This window comes from Folsomia candida, unplaced genomic scaffold (genome assembly GCF_002217175.1).
Source record: "Folsomia candida strain VU population unplaced genomic scaffold, ASM221717v1 Fcan01_Sc001, whole genome shotgun sequence".
Lineage (NCBI taxonomy): Eukaryota > Metazoa > Arthropoda > Collembola > Entomobryomorpha > Isotomidae > Folsomia > Folsomia candida.
Window position 1 is genome coordinate 24,107,275 of NW_019091193.1, and position 18,404 is coordinate 24,125,678.

General features: G+C 36.9%; 4 protein-coding genes and 1 long non-coding RNA gene across 10 annotated transcripts; 3 read left to right on the forward strand and 2 right to left on the reverse strand.

Annotated features, from left to right (window-relative positions):
• Positions 1–2,600: 2,600 nt before the first annotated feature.
• On the reverse strand, positions 2,601–7,528 carry LOC110848040 (peptidyl-prolyl cis-trans isomerase E). 5 transcript variants are annotated; one of them, XR_004834509.1, is made up of 13 exons: positions 7,331–7,527; positions 6,691–7,238; positions 6,008–6,584; positions 5,618–5,787; positions 5,503–5,526; positions 4,936–5,127; positions 4,724–4,830; positions 4,445–4,550; positions 4,172–4,301; positions 4,005–4,056; positions 3,875–3,941; positions 3,382–3,800; positions 2,601–2,975 (listed from the first exon to the last, which is right to left on the reverse strand). XR_004834509.1 is itself a non-coding variant. In XM_022095140.2 (13 exons), the coding sequence occupies exons 4-13, from the start codon at positions 6,045–6,047 to the stop codon at positions 3,732–3,734; spliced, it is 957 nt and encodes a 318-aa protein (XP_021950832.1). In that variant the 5' UTR covers positions 6,048–6,065; positions 6,351–6,584; positions 6,691–7,238; positions 7,331–7,528; the 3' UTR covers positions 2,601–3,731. The 5 variants fall into 5 exon arrangements, 4 of the variants coding, with proteins under 4 accessions (XP_021950832.1, XP_021950822.1, XP_035706316.1 ...); XM_022095140.2 differs by having other exon boundaries at positions 2,601–3,800; positions 6,008–6,065; positions 6,351–6,584; positions 7,331–7,528; XM_022095130.2 differs by having other exon boundaries at positions 2,601–3,800; positions 6,008–6,068; positions 6,351–6,584; positions 7,331–7,528.
• Positions 3,895–5,419, forward strand: LOC118435109. Its single transcript, XR_004834511.1, has 3 exons — positions 3,895–4,094; positions 4,682–4,817; positions 4,968–5,419. It is a non-coding gene; the product is annotated as an uncharacterized LOC118435109 (long non-coding RNA).
• Positions 7,529–8,258: 730 nt separating the features above from the next.
• LOC110863440 (UPF0235 protein C15orf40 homolog) lies at positions 8,259–9,521 on the forward strand. Its single transcript, XM_022112749.2, has 4 exons — positions 8,259–8,702; positions 8,811–8,931; positions 9,020–9,144; positions 9,230–9,521. Exons 1-4 carry the CDS (start codon positions 8,592–8,594, stop codon positions 9,323–9,325), a joined length of 453 nt encoding a protein of 150 aa, XP_021968441.1. The 5' UTR covers positions 8,259–8,591; the 3' UTR covers positions 9,326–9,521.
• Positions 9,522–9,634: 113 nt separating this feature from the next.
• Positions 9,635–12,993, forward strand: LOC110863306 (ATP-binding cassette sub-family D member 2). 2 transcript variants are annotated; one of them, XM_022112582.2, is made up of 12 exons: positions 9,635–10,290; positions 10,376–10,546; positions 10,635–10,745; positions 10,847–11,222; positions 11,292–11,319; positions 11,429–11,662; positions 11,732–11,860; positions 11,939–11,965; positions 12,056–12,143; positions 12,227–12,457; positions 12,573–12,644; positions 12,721–12,993. In XM_022112582.2, exons 1-12 carry the CDS (start codon positions 9,887–9,889, stop codon positions 12,863–12,865), a joined length of 2,016 nt encoding a protein of 671 aa, XP_021968274.1. In that variant the 5' UTR covers positions 9,635–9,886; the 3' UTR covers positions 12,866–12,993. The 2 variants fall into 2 exon arrangements, with proteins under 2 accessions (XP_021968274.1, XP_021968273.1); XM_022112581.2 differs by having other exon boundaries at positions 11,429–11,860.
• Positions 12,871–18,000, reverse strand: LOC118437492. Its single transcript, XM_035856521.1, has 10 exons — positions 16,317–18,000; positions 15,869–15,964; positions 15,096–15,419; positions 14,918–14,966; positions 14,695–14,772; positions 14,310–14,502; positions 13,899–14,040; positions 13,696–13,809; positions 13,489–13,593; positions 12,871–13,382 (listed from the first exon to the last, which is right to left on the reverse strand). The coding sequence occupies exons 1-10, from the start codon at positions 16,413–16,415 to the stop codon at positions 13,059–13,061; spliced, it is 1,524 nt and encodes a 507-aa protein (XP_035712414.1). The 5' UTR covers positions 16,416–18,000; the 3' UTR covers positions 12,871–13,058.
• Positions 18,001–18,404: the final 404 nt, after the last annotated feature.

The window sequence follows — 18,404 nt, forward strand, 5'->3', positions numbered from 1 at the left end:
GTAATGTGGCAGCACCACCACGGCTCCCTTTCCTTTGATGATTCTTCTTGTCATATGTATAAGAAGGAAGGAGTAGTGAATACGCATTTTGAAAAATGTTGTTGGAAAATTGGTGTAAAAATTGTCTCCACACTCGTTCGAAAGGCAGAAGAAGAGAGGGATGCGGATTTGAACTCGTACTTGAAAAGAATTGCATACCTACTTGCGTGTGTACGTGGATGGCGGTGGTTGCAGTCTCTCTTTCTCTCGAGTAGCCAATTTGATTAAGCCGAGCCCTTCATTTCATTTGACGATGTGGAAAATAAATTTTACCTGGCGGCGTTCGTCCTTCCTTTCGACGCAACTACTCGCACAGGGAGGAAGGCGAACTGTCCTTGTTGTATTACCTGCTCCACTGAATATTACACATTTCTTTCCTACCTCCATCCGCCAAAATACCTTGTCAGTCATCTCTCCCGTACACTCACCACCATCGCCACCAGACCACGAGTGGAGGAGAAAGTGGCTGAGACGACCATCATTTCCTCCCGTCTTCTTGAAGCTCATGGCACATTTTACCATTGACCATAAAACATGATGTATGCTAACGGAATCACGTTTCTTCCCAGTATAAAAAAGCCCTAATTCTTGGAACCGATACATTTCTTCCTACTTCCTATTTACATATATCCTTTTAGCTTAAATGCAAGTGTCAGTCGTATCTTTTCGTATGCACAATTTGTGTACTGAAGTTGGCTGAAGATGAGTTGTCGTTGAATTAGAGTGTGCAATGTGATCATGTCTCGAGTGAAATTGCAGGATTCAAGTGTGATTGTTCGTTTCATTAACTTTCTCAGTTTTGCATTTTACTGTATTTCAAATCGTAGTAAGACAGTCGAGTGACTGGGGATGAGAAGTGAGAACTGTCAACTGCGTAGCTCTCGACATATTTCGCCTCTTAAGATATTGGATGTCAAGCTCCGCCTGATGACTGGATATCCAGAAATATATTCACTAGAAGGAAGCTGCTCTTTAGTGTCGCATTTTTTATACTCGTCCTGTTTGCGTATTTCCAAGAATCTCGAGTCCACTCAACGTTAAATTATTGCCGGAGTTGTCTGACTTTAATTAGAATTCTGTCCATGTCAGGTGTTTCAAAAATTCTAAATTAAACTTTTGCTTTAATTCTCGTTTTATTACTGGGTAGCCTACGATAAACCCATGGAAAGCGAGAAGATAGAGAATGAGATATGTGGAACAAATCTTGAACCCGTTTTTGTATAATTTGTACGTTTTTGTTATGACAGGGATGAACAAATTCTGGCTAAACTTATTCCAACATTATTGCATATTTTATGACAAAAGTGGGAGGGAAATAAACAATTTTGCAACTTATGTTTTGTTTATTTCCGAGGAATTTGCATCCAGTTTGGCATAAATAACAAGTATGCAGTTATTCGCGTATGGGTACGTATATAGCCATTATTGAGAAACATCATATACTGTCATATTTAGCTTGTGCATGGAGCTCATATGTATTCTGTGAACAAGTTCCTTTTGTAGATTAAACAACCGAGTCTGGTGGGGGATACCCTGGATAAGCGTCGGTCTGCAGATATATGTACCTTTAAAAATGTGGTCTCTCTCTATCCAGCGTTGCGCTACGATTTACGCTCATCCTGTCCCAAGAGTTTCATAATAGTAAAGGTAACAAATATTCATCCTTCTTAGTCCTTCCTTCCTTCTGGCTCTTATACCAGGCAGTCTGGTAATAAATGTCCAAAGTTCCCAACAAAAATGTAGTGCAACATGAGCCGATAGTATTTGTGGAGGAGCAATTACTAAGATTACATGAATGCGAAACAAACAACATCCAAAATGTTTAGGGGCTAAACCACTCACGGAAAATTAATTAGAACACAATGATGCATGAGGATCCATAATGTTAAAAATATCCCAAAAGTACAATGGTACTTTTAAGGTGTACCCAGGATTCATTAAAATATCCAACTTAATACAATAAGTATTCTCGTTTATTTACGTGCAAAAACCGTTTTCAAACGTGAAACAGTTATTTTTGTAACGTAAAATTGTCGCCAAAATATAACGACGACATTATCAAATGCATACATACATAAGTCAAATCTTGACTTGGGAGCCCATTACGAATTAGCTCGTTGTGCGTTCATCATGCTTGGATGTATTGTATGCTTATTATAATACATGAGCTAACCGAAAACTATGAAAATCGACACATATGTAAATAGATCGTTATTACTTCGACCGGATAACGATTCAACCGGATATACATAACTATGCAGTTAAATTACCTGTTCACAATATGTAAAATTATATTAAACGCATATATTCCACTCTAATCATAATATACATATTAGCCGTACCAGTATTAAAAAGATGCATATATACGTATGCACAAAGATAATAATACCGCATTTTTCTCCAAGATTTCCTGCTAAATAATAAGAATGGTTAATCTGTTTATAAAGTTGTAATAAGTTTTATTTCTAAGAAGAAAACAATAAAACAAACGCCGTGTTTGAATATTAATATAAGAAATCATAATGTGAAAACTGTAAATAAAGTAAATGCGAGTACATATATATGTATAAGGTAAGGGGACATTTATTAATTAAGTAAAAGTTATGATACTTTACGTGATGAAAAAATCTTATAAAATAAACGAAATAATAATAGTCATACTTGGTTGAGAGGAATATAATAAATTAAGTAAGCAATGATAATGTAGATTATAAATACAACACTCTTGAGAGATTATCCGTTGTGAAGTAGTCACGTTACATGATGATCGCCATTTAGTGATAATCAGCAGACTCCTCAACGACATAATACACATGTATAAGACTCAACCTATACCCTTATTTTGTTTACCTTACTAATTCGTTATTATACAAGAATGTGCGTAACAGCAAAAGACGTCTTAGCATTAGTTCAAGTTACGTACGAGGATTTGAAATCTGTAACCAAACAAAACGCATTCAAACTCTAACGAAAGTGAATTTTTCAAGGTATTTGTTGCCATAAATAATGTTTCTTGAAACGAGTTATTACAATGTGGAGTAGATTTTCTTTAAAAAATGGAATAAACTGAGTCAAAGAAATAAATACTGTAACGTATTTGCCAGTAAAGTTTACTCACATTTGGCATTCGAAGCAAAATACATAAAGTAAAGATCAAAAACGGTTCCTGCTGATACACAGCATCAACAACATTGAATTGAAGAGGTATCAAAACATGTAATGCCGTCAGGCTTCGTAACAATATAGCTTTCTTTACATATTCGATCTTGGTTAGAATTCCAAGTAGCAAAATTTGTAGCACTGCTTGTACTTACATACATACTTGTATACTATAGATGCTACCTGTTTTCATTCACCCACCTTCCTCCATGAAAGAAAGACATGAAACGAAAACTCATCAAACGAAAAGTAGTAAAACATCCAATGATCTAGTCTTGAACAGAAAAATCCAGTCATGCATACCTGATTGCCAGTATATTCATGGGCAGTACATACTTACGTGCAATAACTGATTTATTTTTTAGATATAAATATAAGATACCATATATTCTAGGTACAAACGACCATCAAATTAGAGCTCTTGTTGTCACAAATCACAATCGCAATCGCAAAATCGAAAAAACAAGGTATCATGATGGGCTTCTGATCCAAGTAGAAACGTCAATGATGTGCATATATTAGTGAATTTGCAGCTACACCAACTCGCCGCAAGCAATGACCGTAATCTTCTCTGAAGGCTTTCCAGAATTGGATCCAAATTTCTAAAACAGAGTCGGTACGGTACATGATCATGCTTGAACTTGAGTTTTATAAGCTTACAATATATATTTTTTACCTCAATTTTTTTCAGCACATCCAATCCAGTAATTATCAGCCCAAAAACTACATGTTTATTGTCCAACCTACATGAAGTAAATATAATGCATTCCAAATATTATCTAGAAGTAGATATAAAGTGATTGTACCAGTTGGTAGGTTGAAATGTTATGAAAAACTGGCTTCCATTTGTATTTGGACCTGGATGACGAATTATAACAATTAAGTAAATTAATCAGGTAAGTAAATGAATTTTTCATTTCAGTTGTAATGTTTATCTGTAGAGTTTTAGAATCAATTTTAAAGGCATAATAACCTGAATTTGCCATCGACAAAGTACCAGGTGCTGAATGTCGAAGTGTGAAATTTTCGTCTGCAAATTTGCCTCCATAAATACTTTTTCCGCCGGTTCCATTATTATTTGTAAAGTCTCCTCCCTGAGCCATCTGCCAAATGAATGACAAAATAAACTTTTAATCATTACGCATTGATTAGAAAAAATACAACAAAATATTTTTTAGATAAAATAAAACAATAAAACCCATTAAAGGTCATGTAGTATTAAAGAGAATTAGGATTTGATACGTACAAAACCAGGGATAATTCTATGAAACGAAGACTCTTGAAATCCAAATCCTTTCTCATGAGTGCAAAGACATCTGAAATTTTCCGCCGTGATTGGGACTACATCAGTTCTATAGGGAAAAAGACAATATACTAAATATTGGAGTGAATAATTTTTAAACACAAACACATTCAATATAAATATTGGATAACATTGGGTACTAACTACATGAATTTTATAATATCAATGCATAAATTGCAGGTGCACTCATCTCCTCGAGTACCCTTCGAAGTTTTGTTTTACCTGAGAACAAATGACATTCTTCCTACAGTGAATTTCCCAATTTTAATGTCCAAGTAGACTTGAGGATTCTTAGGAGTTCTGACAACTGGTCCAGGTGTGACGGCGCCCTTTACACAAATAATAATATGGAATTATATCAAAAATATAACTGTTATTTGTGTTCTACTTGATACATAGTGCTTGTTCTCTATATCTACGTATTATAATCATACCTCTGTTTTTGATTTTTCTTTCATATCTTCAGGGTCACCTTCTTTATCTTCATTCGTCGCATCCTTAGTGGGATCCTTTCCGACACCCAAGGTTTCTCCAGCATGCTTTTGCAGCCAGCTATCGTCTTGCCAGACAGGCCGAGTTGAAAATTCTCTAACTTTCATGGGCTTGGCCATATTTACTCGAATTGTCTATATAAACATTCCACAACTTCAACGTTTATTTATCAAGGACAACTAAGTTTCCCAAACGAGCGTTTAGTTATTTTATGAGCCATTTAAATAATATGCGTTCATTGCCAAATAATATAATATCAAAAATTAATGAATTTGGAATGAAGGGGGACAAAATTTGTCAAGTTCGTGTGCAATTGAAAGGGGGATCGCGAAAAGAGAAATCTTAAGTTTTCTAGAAATAATTGATCTCCTCAAAATATAACTCGATACTAATTTAAATGAAAATAAACTGTAATGCCCATGTAAATAATTGAATCACTTGAAAAGACTGCACACAAACGAAACAACAGTAATCAGTAATCACGGGGGGATAAGTAAATAGTATTTTACCCTTCCAAATAGTTCGGCGTCATTCTGCAATTAACGAGTACGTAATAAATTAACAGAAGCAATGGCACATTGTCTCTATTTCTAGCATACTCAAGAACTTGATTAAAGACCTCACCATATTGTCAATTGATGACGCAGCGTCCTCGTTCAATTCAAATTCTACAAACGCAAATCCCCGGTGTTTCTGTGTTTCGTAGTCCAGCGGCATTTGTACGTCCGTAATATCACCGAAAGGAATGAAAGCAGCTTTAATGACCTCGGTGTCAACTTCTTCTGCAAGGCCTCCTAGCAAAGGAAAACACAAAATGAAATTAAATTACTTACAATTTGTAATTTAGTTTTATAAGTTTCAAGCCAGGAATTTTAGGTATGTGCATAACATAGCAAGTTTTGTGATCTTGACAGATTTCATGGATATTAAAAATCAAAATGACCATATTGACTAGATATATCCTTTTGTTCAAAAGATTTGATATTCAAATTGAAAATTAAAATATTTACTTACCGACGTACACAGTCCGTTTTAGTGCTTGAGCAGTCGTCATTTTCCACGATGGCTTAACCTGCTACGAATTGTAAAACGTTTTTGACGGTTATAACTAATATTATATGTTACAACAATTAAATACTTAACTTATAACGTTGTTATTGTTTAATTTTAAATTTAATTTTTGAATCAAATTCAAAGCTTGAAAAGTTGAGCAGCTCAAACAATATTCCCACCAAATAAATCTCAACATTGTATGCACTTGAACACAAACAAACACAACGTTTCTGTATTTTTTTATTGGCAATATTTTTAGACAAAAATAAGGTATAAATTAATGAAATCAAAATTGTTAATTGACCTATCATGGAGACACACCCTCTGCTTCTATTTGATGTTGCAGAGCTGACAAATATGCTTTTCTCTCCATTAACTTGGCTTTAGCTTCGATATAACTGCAAGGAATAGTTCCCTTTAGCGATAAAGAATCCAACCTCTCTGTTAATAACGACATATTTCTTTTGAGAGCTTCGTGTCTCTTAATGACGTCTTCCAGCTTCTTGATATCGATGATGGCTAGGGTTGCACACGTTTTCTGAAATACGTAAACATAAATGTATATACAATTGGTTAAGACCTCGTGACATGAGCCTCATATGCATATGCTAAAAAAACAGTATAATAAGTAAACAGTAGTATACCTCAAGATTTTCCAGCCTTTCTCTCAAAATCTGCAGGGTAATCAATAACGTCTCTTTATGTAGTAGTAACTTCGAATTCTGCTTCCTTTCTATTATTGTATTTTCCATTTGTACTTCCGCTGCTCCAGAGAACTGACGAATTTCTTCTAATTTTGTCTCCAAAACAGCATTAGCATTCGCCTGTTGTGTCACATGGAGCTCTTTTGAAGCTTTTGCCTCCATCATTCTGGACCCCCTCGAGCAGGCGACGTAACGAGAAGACGATGTCACGGGAGGGAACTTATTAGTCTCCTGGCCACCCACTCCACGCTTTAGCAATGCAAAGTGTTTCCCAATTTCAGCGAGAATCAGTTTAAGGGCCTTTGGTAAATCTTTTTCTTGAAGGCCTAGCACGTTCTGAAGTCGACCTCCTAGTTGGCTCTGAATATCATCGATGGGTAGCAGGAGGTCAGACGTCAACATTTGGTTCATTAAGTCACGCCGTTGAACTGGCAAAAGTTTCATCCAATCCGGAGACTTTTGTAAAACCATTTTCAAATTCTCAGAAACTGGGAATAACAAATAAAATAGGTGGCACGAATAGCAAATTAATTTTTTGAAGACATTACACATTATACTTACAAATTATATCTGAGCTTACCTTTAAAGCACGATTCGTTGTGTATTTTACACTTTTTGCTTATCGAATTTAGATATTATAATGAATGTTTAAATTTGTACAATGTATCTAGATTTAATATATGTACAGTACATAATGTACTTGAGTTGACACCAACTGTTGGTGTGTTGAATGGTATGGACGGTATGGTAGACAACTCAAAACCCTCCAAACTGTTTGGAGGGTTTTTTTTTCATGAAAAGACAAAGTTTCATGTTCACATACTTAAGGTGGCATTGTATGCGGGGTTTGAGTTTGAATTGTTGTGTCTCAACTTTCCCTTCCCCCATATATTCAAATGGCGATTTTGAAACTCATAGATCTCCGTGGGTTTTTTACAATATGAAGATTTTAATGCACATAAAAATCGATAATTTTTAGGTTTACAAAGTTGGGACTGTAGAATTTTGATTTTTTTCTTCCATCACGAAATAAATATGAAATAGATGCAAAATAATCAGTAAAAACTAAAAATTTTCTCATTTAAGAAAAAAAAATCAAAATTCTACAGTCCTAACTTTGCAAACCTAAAAATTATCGATTTTTATGTGCATTAAAATCTTCATATTGTAAAAAACCCACGGAGATCTATGGGTTTCAAAATCTCCATTTGAATATATGGGGGAAGGGAAAGTTGAGACGCAACAATTCAAACTCAAACCCCGCATACAAGTGCACGTTAACATACATAATGACTTTGTTATATAGGTCATTGTAAATTTGTGATACATTTACAATATGTACAAATGTACATATTACATTACATATGTCATAGTTGATCACATGTTTCATGTTAATACAAGATGCTTACTAAAAAACTTCAAGTAAATCGTTTTATATGATTCTTACAACAGAAAACGACAATATGACATGTACAGGAATTTAGTTCACTTTAACAAACATTTGAAGCCCTCCAAGAGGGTGTGGATGTAGTTTTTTGGGAAGATTCATACGTTTTTGAAAATTTGACACGAACGGTTCGTGACGAACCCCGTTTCGAGCACCCATACCAGGAAACCAAAATAAACGATTCACAGATGCTCCCCCATTACAGTGTCCCATTTTATAGCATATGATTTTAGAGTATTTTGGACACTGTGACCCCCATGAAAAACCGGCAGCTGGGAAGTCTCAGTTGCTCACAAGTTGGTGGTGCGGGTTTCCAGCTGATTGGATCTTGCTTCACATTTTGCATGTTTTTAAATTGTAATTTAGAAATAAATAATTTGTATTCGCCATACTCATGAAGATAAATCTAAAATTAGTAGAAATTAATTGCATTACAAAAGCAGTACCGGGGCTGTGTGGGTTCAGCAGCATGGGAAAATCAGCCGGGGTTAATAAAGGTCAAACTGTGAGTAATACTCATACTCATTATCGAATTCAAAGTGCATATTCTGATGTGCAGATTAACTATATTAATAATTATATTCATGAATTTTAAATTTATGTGCTGTTTCAGAGCAAAAATGCATCCGCGAGTACAAGCATACCAACAAAAGGTCCAATAAATCAAACAAAAGAAGGTCATTTTTCCATTACCATTCAAGTAAAGCCTGGAGCAAAGGTGAATTCCATTACAGGTAAAGATACTATTTGTTGTATGGTAGCTATACGGCTAATTGTTTGATACAAGCTATAAGACAATTTTTATGATTTTGATAATAACAGGTATTTCAGAGGAAGCAGTATCGATACAAATTGCAGCTCCTCCCGTGGATGGTGAAGCAAATATCGCAATTGTGAAGTATTTTTCAACAATCCTTAATCTGAAAAAGGCTGATGTTTCTCTCAGAGTAAGACACGGTCTCGATGAATGGTTTTTAATTGCATGGATGCTTAATGATGAATTGCATTTTTTGATAATTTGCTCATCATTAGGGAGGAAAATCCAGACAGAAAACGGTTACAGTGGATTCTTCGACTGGTCTATCGATAGAAAAAATCTTGGAAATGTTAAAAAGTCAAGCAGAATAATTATTTGTACCTAACTTCCTTGTACAATTCCTTAGATTACCCAAAATTGCATGGGTTTTATCTTCATGATGATGAGTCATATATAATCACCAAATTATTATTTTATCCTCAAAATGTAACGTATTATGCAGTCAGATGAGATGTTAAATGTTGATGTGGATTTGATAAATAAAGCTACATATGTACACGCTGTGAATGAAATACAGTTGTCCCAATTCATGATAACGTAGTGCTGTTAAACTCAGACAGAAGATGATTTCATTCATCCCAGTGTGCTTATACAATATAATTATTCCGAAGATGAACATATGATCGCTTTCAGTAAAATTGCGTTAAATTAACTGTAGAGGATATATATAAGCCCATTTCCAAATTAAAATGTTCCAATACACAAATCCAGTGAATAGGTGGTTAGGTTAGGTCCAAACTTCGATTCCTTTATACGTGGACATCGCACATATATCACCAGTTCCAACTCTTATTATTTCACCAAAGATAGAATAGTTTACTTGTGTTTATTTGCTTGCTAGTAAATAAGAAATTTTTCTTTTGGTAACCAAAATGCCGTCTACGTTGTCAAAATTAACGTTCAAGGTGGCCGGAAAACTTCCCCCGGAATGGATTCTGCTGTACTTGAGGATGACGAAGGCTCAAAAGTTTGCAATTTTGGGATCTCTTGTTGGATTTTTTGGGGTTGTGAAGCAATTGTATTTTACGAAGAGAAAAAGTCGCAGACGCTCCAAGGGCTATGGTGGTCTTGGTGTAGGCCCCAAGAAAACGACTCCCGGGATTAACATTGAGTTTTTTAAGCAAATGAGGTTCTTGTTGAAGCTGATGATTCCAACCTTATGGTCAAAACAGATTGCAATACTGTTGGCCCACACGGGAATGCTGATGGCGAGAACATTTTTGTCAATATATGTGGCCAAATTGGAAGGGAAAATAGTCAGAGAAATCGTTCAAAAGTAAAGTAACCACATCTTATCTATCACGCGAAGAGGGGTTTTTATAATTATTAATAAGTCAGGTAAACGATTTGATTATTTTCAGAAATGTGGGTCAATTTATCCGTCTGCTCACAAAGTGGCTTGTAATTGCAATTCCAGCTTGTTTTTGTAACTCGTCGATTCGATTCTTGGAGAAGCATCTAGCACTCAGTTTAAGAACAAGTCTGGTTAATCAGGCCTATAAAACATATTTCAGCAACCAGATTTACTACAAGTAGGGAAAAATAAATGCATACGTTCATAAGTCATTATTGTGCACAAATGATTTTTATTTTTATACATCACTTTTAAATAATTTCTAGAGTTGGAAATTTGGATACGAGAATTCCAAATCCAGATCACAGTTTAACCGAAGATATTTCTGAATTTACAACCTCAGTTGCTCATTTATATTCTCACATCACGAAGCCTTTGTAAGTCCTTTGTAGTTTCTGTGTTTTAAAATGGCTGTTTACTTTTCCTAAGGACCATTCCACGAGCACAAGTCAGATTATTTGTTTATTTTACGGCACAGGTTCGACTGTCTCATGGTGTCGCTGACATTGTTCCAAAGATCACAAGCTGTCGGCTCTAACTTATTCCTTGGACCCTTTATTACGCTCTCCGTGGTAGGATTAACAGGTCAAATTTTGAAAGCAATTTCTCCCAGGTTTGGTCAATTAGCTGCGAAAGAGGCGGAGACCAAAGCAAAATTGAGACACAAGCATTCCAGAATCGTTACAAATAGTGAGGAGATTGCGTTTTATGGTGGAGGAGAGGTTGAAAAGAACATTCTACAAGATGCATATCGCCAGGAATATCAGCAGAGCAAAAAGATTTATTTTTCGAAACTTTGGTACGTCTTCTTTGAACAATTTTTGATGAAATACTGCTGGGGTGGAACAGGAATGGTAATACAATTATTACTATTTATTGAGAAAAATTGAGAGCATTTAATATTAATTTATTAATACTAACAGGTAGTTACTGCTATACCAATCCTTACTGGTAACTAAAAGTTACTACTATTTATTGAGAATATATACATTTCACAATTTTATATCCATGCTAAATATGGCATCATCTAAATTTGTGGTCGTTATCTTAAATTACAAAGCTCATAGTTTGAAGAATGGGAGTGGGGCAGCCAAAAGAACGGAATATTATATGACATCGAAACACTTGTTGGTGTCGGGTGCCGATGCTATGGAGAGATTGATGACCAGTTACAAGGAGGCTGTCGAATTGGCTGGATACTCGTCTCGAGTTGCTAATATTTTCAAAGTGTTTGACGAAGTTTCTAAAGGCATTTATATTCGCGAGTCCTGTATCGAACGGGACATACAAATAGGTTGGTACATAACAACTTACAATAGATTGTGCCATGTATATGTATGCATTTTTGTACATATAATTTCAGGAACTGTGGTTGAAAACAACTCGAGTATAATTGAGCTCACAAACATTAAAGTTGTTACCCCCACTGGGGACGTGATTGTACAGGATTTAGAATTGCTAATCAAACCTGGAATGCATTTGCTTATCACAGGTAACGTCGTATGACTTCATTTTTTCAACCCGTAATATGTACAATGGTGAGCTTTTTTAAAATTACAATTCACAATAGGTCCAAACGGATGTGGCAAAAGCTCGCGTAAGTTTAAGCCCTTTAGTTAAGAAAATAATGTACAGGGAAGCATGAGAGTACTTTATAAGGGAGAACTTTCCTTGTATATATCTACAGTATTTAGAATTTTATCCGGATTATGGCCGGTTTATGGAGGCCACATGACACGACCTCCGGTAGATCGACTGTATTATATACCCCAACGGTACGTAAATAATCTGAGAGTGAAGTTTGAGTAGATATTTTCATACGTATTTTGTCGGTGGGTAAAAGTTGAATGATTTCCAGGCCGTACATGTCGCTCGGAAACTTACGAGAACAAGTTATCTACCCAGATACTCGAAAAGACATGCACAGGAAAGGAATGAAGGACAAAGACTTGACTCGCATTTTGGAAAATGTTCAGTTAAATCACATTGTCACTCGCGAGGGGGGCTGGGATTCCGTGCGGGATTGGCAGGATGTGCTTTCCGGAGGGGAGAAACAGCGCGTTGGAATCGCCAGATTATTTTATCACAAGTAATTACACAAAATTAAAAATTTCTGTTGCAAATGTCCCACATAGTTACAGTATGCATACTGGTGTGCAGTTGAGTTTGATTTTATGGTCTAATTCTGCAATTAAAATTTTCAGACCAACGTTTGCTTTGCTCGACGAATGCACCTCAGCTGTCAGTATGGACGTTGAGGACAGCATGTATCAACTGTGAGCTCCTTTAGATAATCCTTAACAGCTTTGTTAGTTAATGAATATTTTAATGAAGGTTTTCTTTCCCTCACAGGATGATTAAGAGTGGAATAACATTATTGACAATTACTCATCGACCTTCTCTATTTAAGCATCATACTCACATTCTCAAATTTACCGGAGATGGAACCTGGTCATTCGAGGACATGAAATTGGAGTCTTCTTCTTGGACTATGTAGGTATATTGATAGATACTTTGTCTGAATATTTTATTGTCAAATTGAAGCAATAATAGTGTTTATACATTTTCATATTTTAATCGGATTTTATACAATTTTAATTTGTGATTAAAAGATGTTCTTAATTATGTGTGTGCCAGTTGCAACAAACCAACTAGAAACCAAATAACTTTGTCTAACTGTATTGTCGTGCTTATTTCAGCAGGGACCCATTGGGCTGCTTCAAGTCATTGTGTGACTTAATTACGCCATTAGCATACATCGGCTCCCCTTGTTGAACTTCCCCATTTTCTACTAAACTTTGCGTCTCTGGAGTCAAATTGTCAAAAAACAAGGTTTTGTAGTTACTTCCTGTCGTAGATTTCCCATAGATTTCATCAATGCTTGGTGGTTGAGCTAGCTGACCAGTGTCTAAATTCTTAAAAGTTTCCAATGACTCGGGATCTGTCAGTGCTGAATTTCCTACGTCAATTTCATCCACCCTGTCTTCCGTTACTTTCCAAGAAACTCCGGGAAACTAGGAGAGAGAAAGTAGAGAAAATTGTCACTCGGTTTTTATTGACTATTTATTCCTGAGTAGTCGTAACGTGTGTCAATATGTCACTGCATAGGAATGTGCCTACCTGTTTCTGAATAGTGCGAAATCGAACATCTCTGGCTTGTTTCGTGACTGCCAATAGTTCTCCCCTGACTCTGCTTGACTCGGGCTGTATCACTTGCTTGATTGTCTGTAGGACGGAATAACAAGGTGAATTAATTATTTACGGTCTCAATGTCTTGAAAATATAATAATAGGCAGGCCGAATGTCAACTTTTGTCCGCTCTCGTACCATATCAGTCCATGCAAAGAGAGCCACGGCACGATTGTGAAATGCTTTGTAGCAACTGTCCGCGTGCAGTCTTCGCTCAGCCGAGTTCATATCGATGAATATAAATGACAGTGCCTGCAAATTTATACGCACGGTCAAAAGGCCATTTATAAAATTTGTACATAATCAGATTTGACTCGAAAGTTGAAAGCCAATTATTGCACCTTTTCTAAGACGGCCATTTCAGCTTTGGAACAATATGGAAGCTCGAACAATCTGATGTAGAACCTGGCGTTGGTGATGCACTGGAGCGAGGTAACAAGGTCGTCTCGGATTTCTTCCGTCATGTCAAACAATTTGGCAGGCCTGTGATAAATGTCCCAGAATAAATTATTCTAATTTTGCTTACGCCGTCCAGTGGACAATAATAAGTCGAATATGCATTTCCGAAAATTAAATTATGAAATAATTGCGGAATTACATACACGTGTGACCAAATATTGTCGTGTCTGGGCATGCAAATAGTACATACATAATTTGCATACATATATGTAGACATGTACATATGTACGTATGCATGCATATATTTATTGTTAGTATGTATGCATCTATAGATAGATTATAGATTCACTTACGTGTCGTCCTTAATTTCTCTCCATTTCTTCAATGCTACTCCAAATTGGCGACATGCATCAATTATTTGGGATCGGGCTTCTCGCCATCGTTGAAATGCTTCGGAAATTTTTATTTTTTTAGTCTCAACTTCCGCTAAGTTTGCATATAACTTGGCCTCTTCAGCATTACTCGTCCCCTCAACCGTCAACTTTTCTGCAATTAACGAAGTCGTGATATTTTAGCAAATTCGTAAAAATACATATGCATATGCATAGGTGCACAATTTAATGGAATAATTGAGCAGCAATTTGCATGCAATGCAGTTGCATGCTCGCGTAGATATGTGCATAACTGTGAAAAATGGAATCGATAAGTTATGTGTCAAAAAATGAGTAAAATAATTACTTGCAATGTCATCCTGGCGATTATACAAGGCGATAAGTTTTTTGCATATTGATTTGAAAGCGGAGACCTCACTTTCGGCTGTTGAAATAAAGTACAAGTTGTCCAGTTTTACCTCATTTTTTATAAATATGTTTAATTTTTATAGCTCTTTCAACCCAAAATCTTCAGTATATTTAGTAGTCTGTACGTTTTTTAAATACTATAAAGGATCTCGACTTCTTACCGAGTGCTTTCTCCTGTTGCAACATTTCCAATTCTGTGGCTGCTATTTCCTGCACCAGATACACAATTATGTATAAATGTATTATGTATGCACAATTAGACAGACTGGATTATGAAATGGGCTTCTTTTTGCATGTGGGTGGGTGTCACAATAGAGCTACATAAATGGACGCACATACCAATCGATTCATGGAGGTTAGATATTCCTGCTCAGCTTTGGAAACGACGTCCTTGCCCCCGTACTCAACCACCACTTTTCGCAAGTTTTGTACTTCGCCGTCCTCCTCCTCAGCCTCTTGCTCAGTCTGCATCGCCCTCTGCATGCCCTTGATTTTGGTCGTGGTCATGTCCATGGCTTCGAGAATATTTTGGAGGTGTGACTTTTTGATGTAGAAGAGCGTGAGGGGGTCCTCCCTTTCGAGCAGCCGGATGGCCTCGTCGCACTCTTTGTACTCGGCCAAGGCGTCCTCAAACTCTCGAGGGTCCATGTTAAGGACGGGACTCTGTCAAGTGCAAATGGATTGATGACCTCGTCAGCTTAGATAATTTAATTACTACACTTCAAAACTGACGTGTATGTATTGATTGTATGTCTGCTTTTGGAATAGGAACACGTGTAATACCGGTGGGGTTATCACGGCTACACAATTATGAATACGTAATTCTGCATGGAGCTAAAATAGTTTTTGCACCTATGGTCACATTCCTCTCCTCTTAACAAAGTAGTCGACAGGGAAGTACTTTAGACTAATAAACGTGAAACAATACTGATGCTTAAGCAACGTATGCATGCACGGCCGACCGGTGTCTCGGTGTCTCGTCTGATTCTTAATGCTAAGTTGCTCGATATTTTATAACTTCTTGACAACTGCAGGAGTTGACCCAGAAGAGAGTGAAGGACGGATAATCATTAAGTGACAATCAATCGATACGGAGAGAATTTCTCACTCACCTGAACACCCTGGTACGGATTTGGCGTGGGTTTCCTGCTGTTGTTGTTGCTTTGAGCTTGGTTTCGGCCATGTCTTTCCGTGGAATCAATACCTTTCTGAAATATGCAATTTGTCATTAGTGATTAATATTGAACAACATGACATAAACCGGAAAGGCTTTGGGCTCTAAACGAATGAGGAAGGTGTCTCGTTTATCATGTTGCCTTTGTAAATAGGAGGAGCAGGCGTAGGAAGGAGAAAGAGGCGAAATGAGACTCGTCCTTTTTTCATATGGACAAACAGGTGCACAAGACCAGGAAGTTGAGACTTTCATTCCTAATTGGACACGTATGCATGTTGTTCAAATTAAAGTGTCTCATCAAACGACACGCTTAATTCTTAATTACTCGAAACGAGCCAAAAGTTTTTGTGCATATTATCAGCATTTTTAGCGAAATGTGTAAATACCTGTTTCTGTTCTGACTCGATTGTAATGATTCGATCCATTCTGGAAGGGCTAAGTGGCAGAGCTGCCTTATTGTTAACTTTGCTCTGGTCACAACCCATTGTCTCACTGATATTTGCTAATTTATTTGTTAAACGCACACTGGATCACGGGCAATTCACAAGCGATCGAGTCAAGCCATAGTCCATATTAACGCTTAATTATCCCATAAATATTGCAGCCGTTTCATGTATATTGCAATACACAGTTTGTGATTATTATCTCGTTTTCCCAACCTGTGAAACTCGAACTGGAAAAAATTTCTCACCGTCGTCAGTGAATACACACCAAATTCTTCAACATAGTCCGTCAGAGTTTGTCGTTCGAGACGGAATGGACGGAAGCACGACTGATCGGCTTATCTAAATTGGAGGATTGTATTGCTACAAAAGGAGTGCACTTCTGCATGGGTATTTTATGCAATAAAGAGACGATTGTTAACTAATTTCAGCACTACCATCAACAAACACTTACACACTACCGACTCCCATTCTTCTGCTCATTATGTACTCTGTATAAGCGGACTTCCAATTAAGTTGGCAGCCTTCACCAAGAGCTGGTTTCTCCGCAATTTGCTAAAAGACTGAGCTAAGAATACTAAACAATTTCGCTTTTATTCTATTCCAGTAAAAAAAGCGGAGAGAGTCGCATGTTGATGACTGAATGAATGGCTCCGGATTGCGTTGGGATGACCGCTGGCTGTTGGTTAACAAAGTCAACTGAACGGCATGTTGTCAATGCAAAGACTTGTACGTTGAGGTTGTTGCAGGAGTTCTTTATTTTCGCTGTGTTATCCAGGCAGGTAGCACAACCAGGTCAATCTGGTTGTAAAGAAAATGTCGAGATTGTGTCGGATGTCCGGAGTGGATGAGTCAAGTCGATATTTTATTCTTCTTCGAGACAAAGAAGAGGATGCAACGCAACACTCTCGCGAACACAAGAATGGCTTACATAGTTGCAGTCTGAATAATACTCTGCTTTGAAAAATATGTTGACCTACATGTTGCAAATCAAGGAAGTCAATCAATCCTTCGCCACCACAACGAAACGGGGAGTTCCTCACTATTTTGATGAAAAAACACCATGCTCACCAATCTGCCTAAATATGCAGCTAGCAGAGTTAGTGTAGTGAGGTCACATTGATGACAAGGCATATCCCTCAGACGTCAATTGTTCGCTGTGGGTGCCGGAGTTTTAAGTACACTTGAAAATGCAAACTTTCTCCGTGGTAATCTATACCTGCGATGATGTGCTGCTGAGTTTCTGACATTTCTGTCAGTGTACCGTAAGCGCTTTGGGTGAATAAGGTAATGGTATGTGTCCAAGTCGTTGGCGAGAGTCTCGATACATGCCAATACACTGGACAAGTGTCAACTGACGAGCATTTCGTGAGAAGCTCGGGGAAAGTGGCTGATTGAAACCCGCATTAGACATTTCTTTAAAGAAATACCCAATATGTACATGTTTCCAATGAAGAGAGACGAGAAAAGTGTCACTACATCCATTTTATTGATGTTGATGCCATCAACATATCGGCAGCACTAAGGATAAATTGGACCGTCAAGAAGAAGACTATTGGCTTTCTCCGTTACATGAGTATTAGAAGTTAGATTTATTTGATTTTATTTATTTATTTATTTACATATCTATATTCTATGCGTTATGGATCCAGACATTTCTAGAATTTCTAGAATCTCGATACCATTTATACTAATATGTAATTATGTAATTATCATATATATGTAAGTTTTGCGTAATACCGATAATCGTGATTGTGGTAAAATAAATAGTTTTGCTTGTGCATCTACTTTTCCTTAAGATATGTTTCAAGTTTTTACGAGGCTAGAGCGGGTAGTTTTAGTTGTCTTTCAAAACTTATGAATCATAAGTTATGATCGACAATTATGGGTGGAGCCAGTGGCCGCGGAGGCGTGGGGGCTGAGGGACAATGTCCCCACCGTTATTCAATATCCCCATCATCTGCCCATGTTATACAAGCCCCTTCCCCTTCCTATATCCTACAATGTTAATGTCCCCAGATGTCCCCACAG

Excerpts from the sequence above, each read along its gene's own strand:
- LOC110863306 (XM_022112581.2), top strand. The coding sequence starts at position 9,887 with ATGCCGTCTACGTTGTCAAAATTAACGTTCAAGGTGGCCGGAAAACTT. Across the intron at positions 10,291-10,375 it reads GTCAGAGAAATCGTTCAAAA|AAATGTGGGTCAATTTATCC; the intron begins GTAAAGTAACCA and ends GATTATTTTCAG. Across the intron at positions 11,223-11,291 it reads GCTGGGGTGGAACAGGAATG|GTAGTTACTGCTATACCAAT; the intron begins GTAATACAATTA and ends TAATACTAACAG.
- LOC110848040 (XM_022095140.2), bottom strand. The coding sequence starts at position 6,047 with ATGACGACTGCTCAAGCACTAAAACGGACTGTGTACGTCG. Across the intron at positions 5,128-5,502 it reads ACGCCGAACTATTTGGAAGG|ACAATTCGAGTAAATATGGC; the intron begins GTAAAATACTAT and ends ATGTTTATATAG. Across the intron at positions 4,302-4,444 it reads ATAGAATTATCCCTGGTTTT|ATGGCTCAGGGAGGAGACTT; the intron begins GTACGTATCAAA and ends TTCATTTGGCAG.
- LOC118437492 (XM_035856521.1), bottom strand. The coding sequence starts at position 16,415 with ATGGGTTGTGACCAGAGCAAAGTTAACAATAAGGCAGCTCTGCCACTT. Across the intron at positions 15,965-16,316 it reads TCGAGTCAGAACAGAAACAG|AAAGGTATTGATTCCACGGA; the intron begins GTATTTACACAT and ends TGCATATTTCAG. Across the intron at positions 13,594-13,695 it reads TCTTTGCATGGACTGATATG|ACAATCAAGCAAGTGATACA; the intron begins GTACGAGAGCGG and ends TCCGTCCTACAG.
- LOC110863440 (XM_022112749.2), top strand. The coding sequence starts at position 8,592 with ATGAAGATAAATCTAAAATTAGTAGAAATTAATTGCATTACAAAAGCA. Across the intron at positions 8,932-9,019 it reads AAAGGTGAATTCCATTACAG|GTATTTCAGAGGAAGCAGTA; the intron begins GTAAAGATACTA and ends TGATAATAACAG. Across the intron at positions 9,145-9,229 it reads AGGCTGATGTTTCTCTCAGA|GGAGGAAAATCCAGACAGAA; the intron begins GTAAGACACGGT and ends GCTCATCATTAG.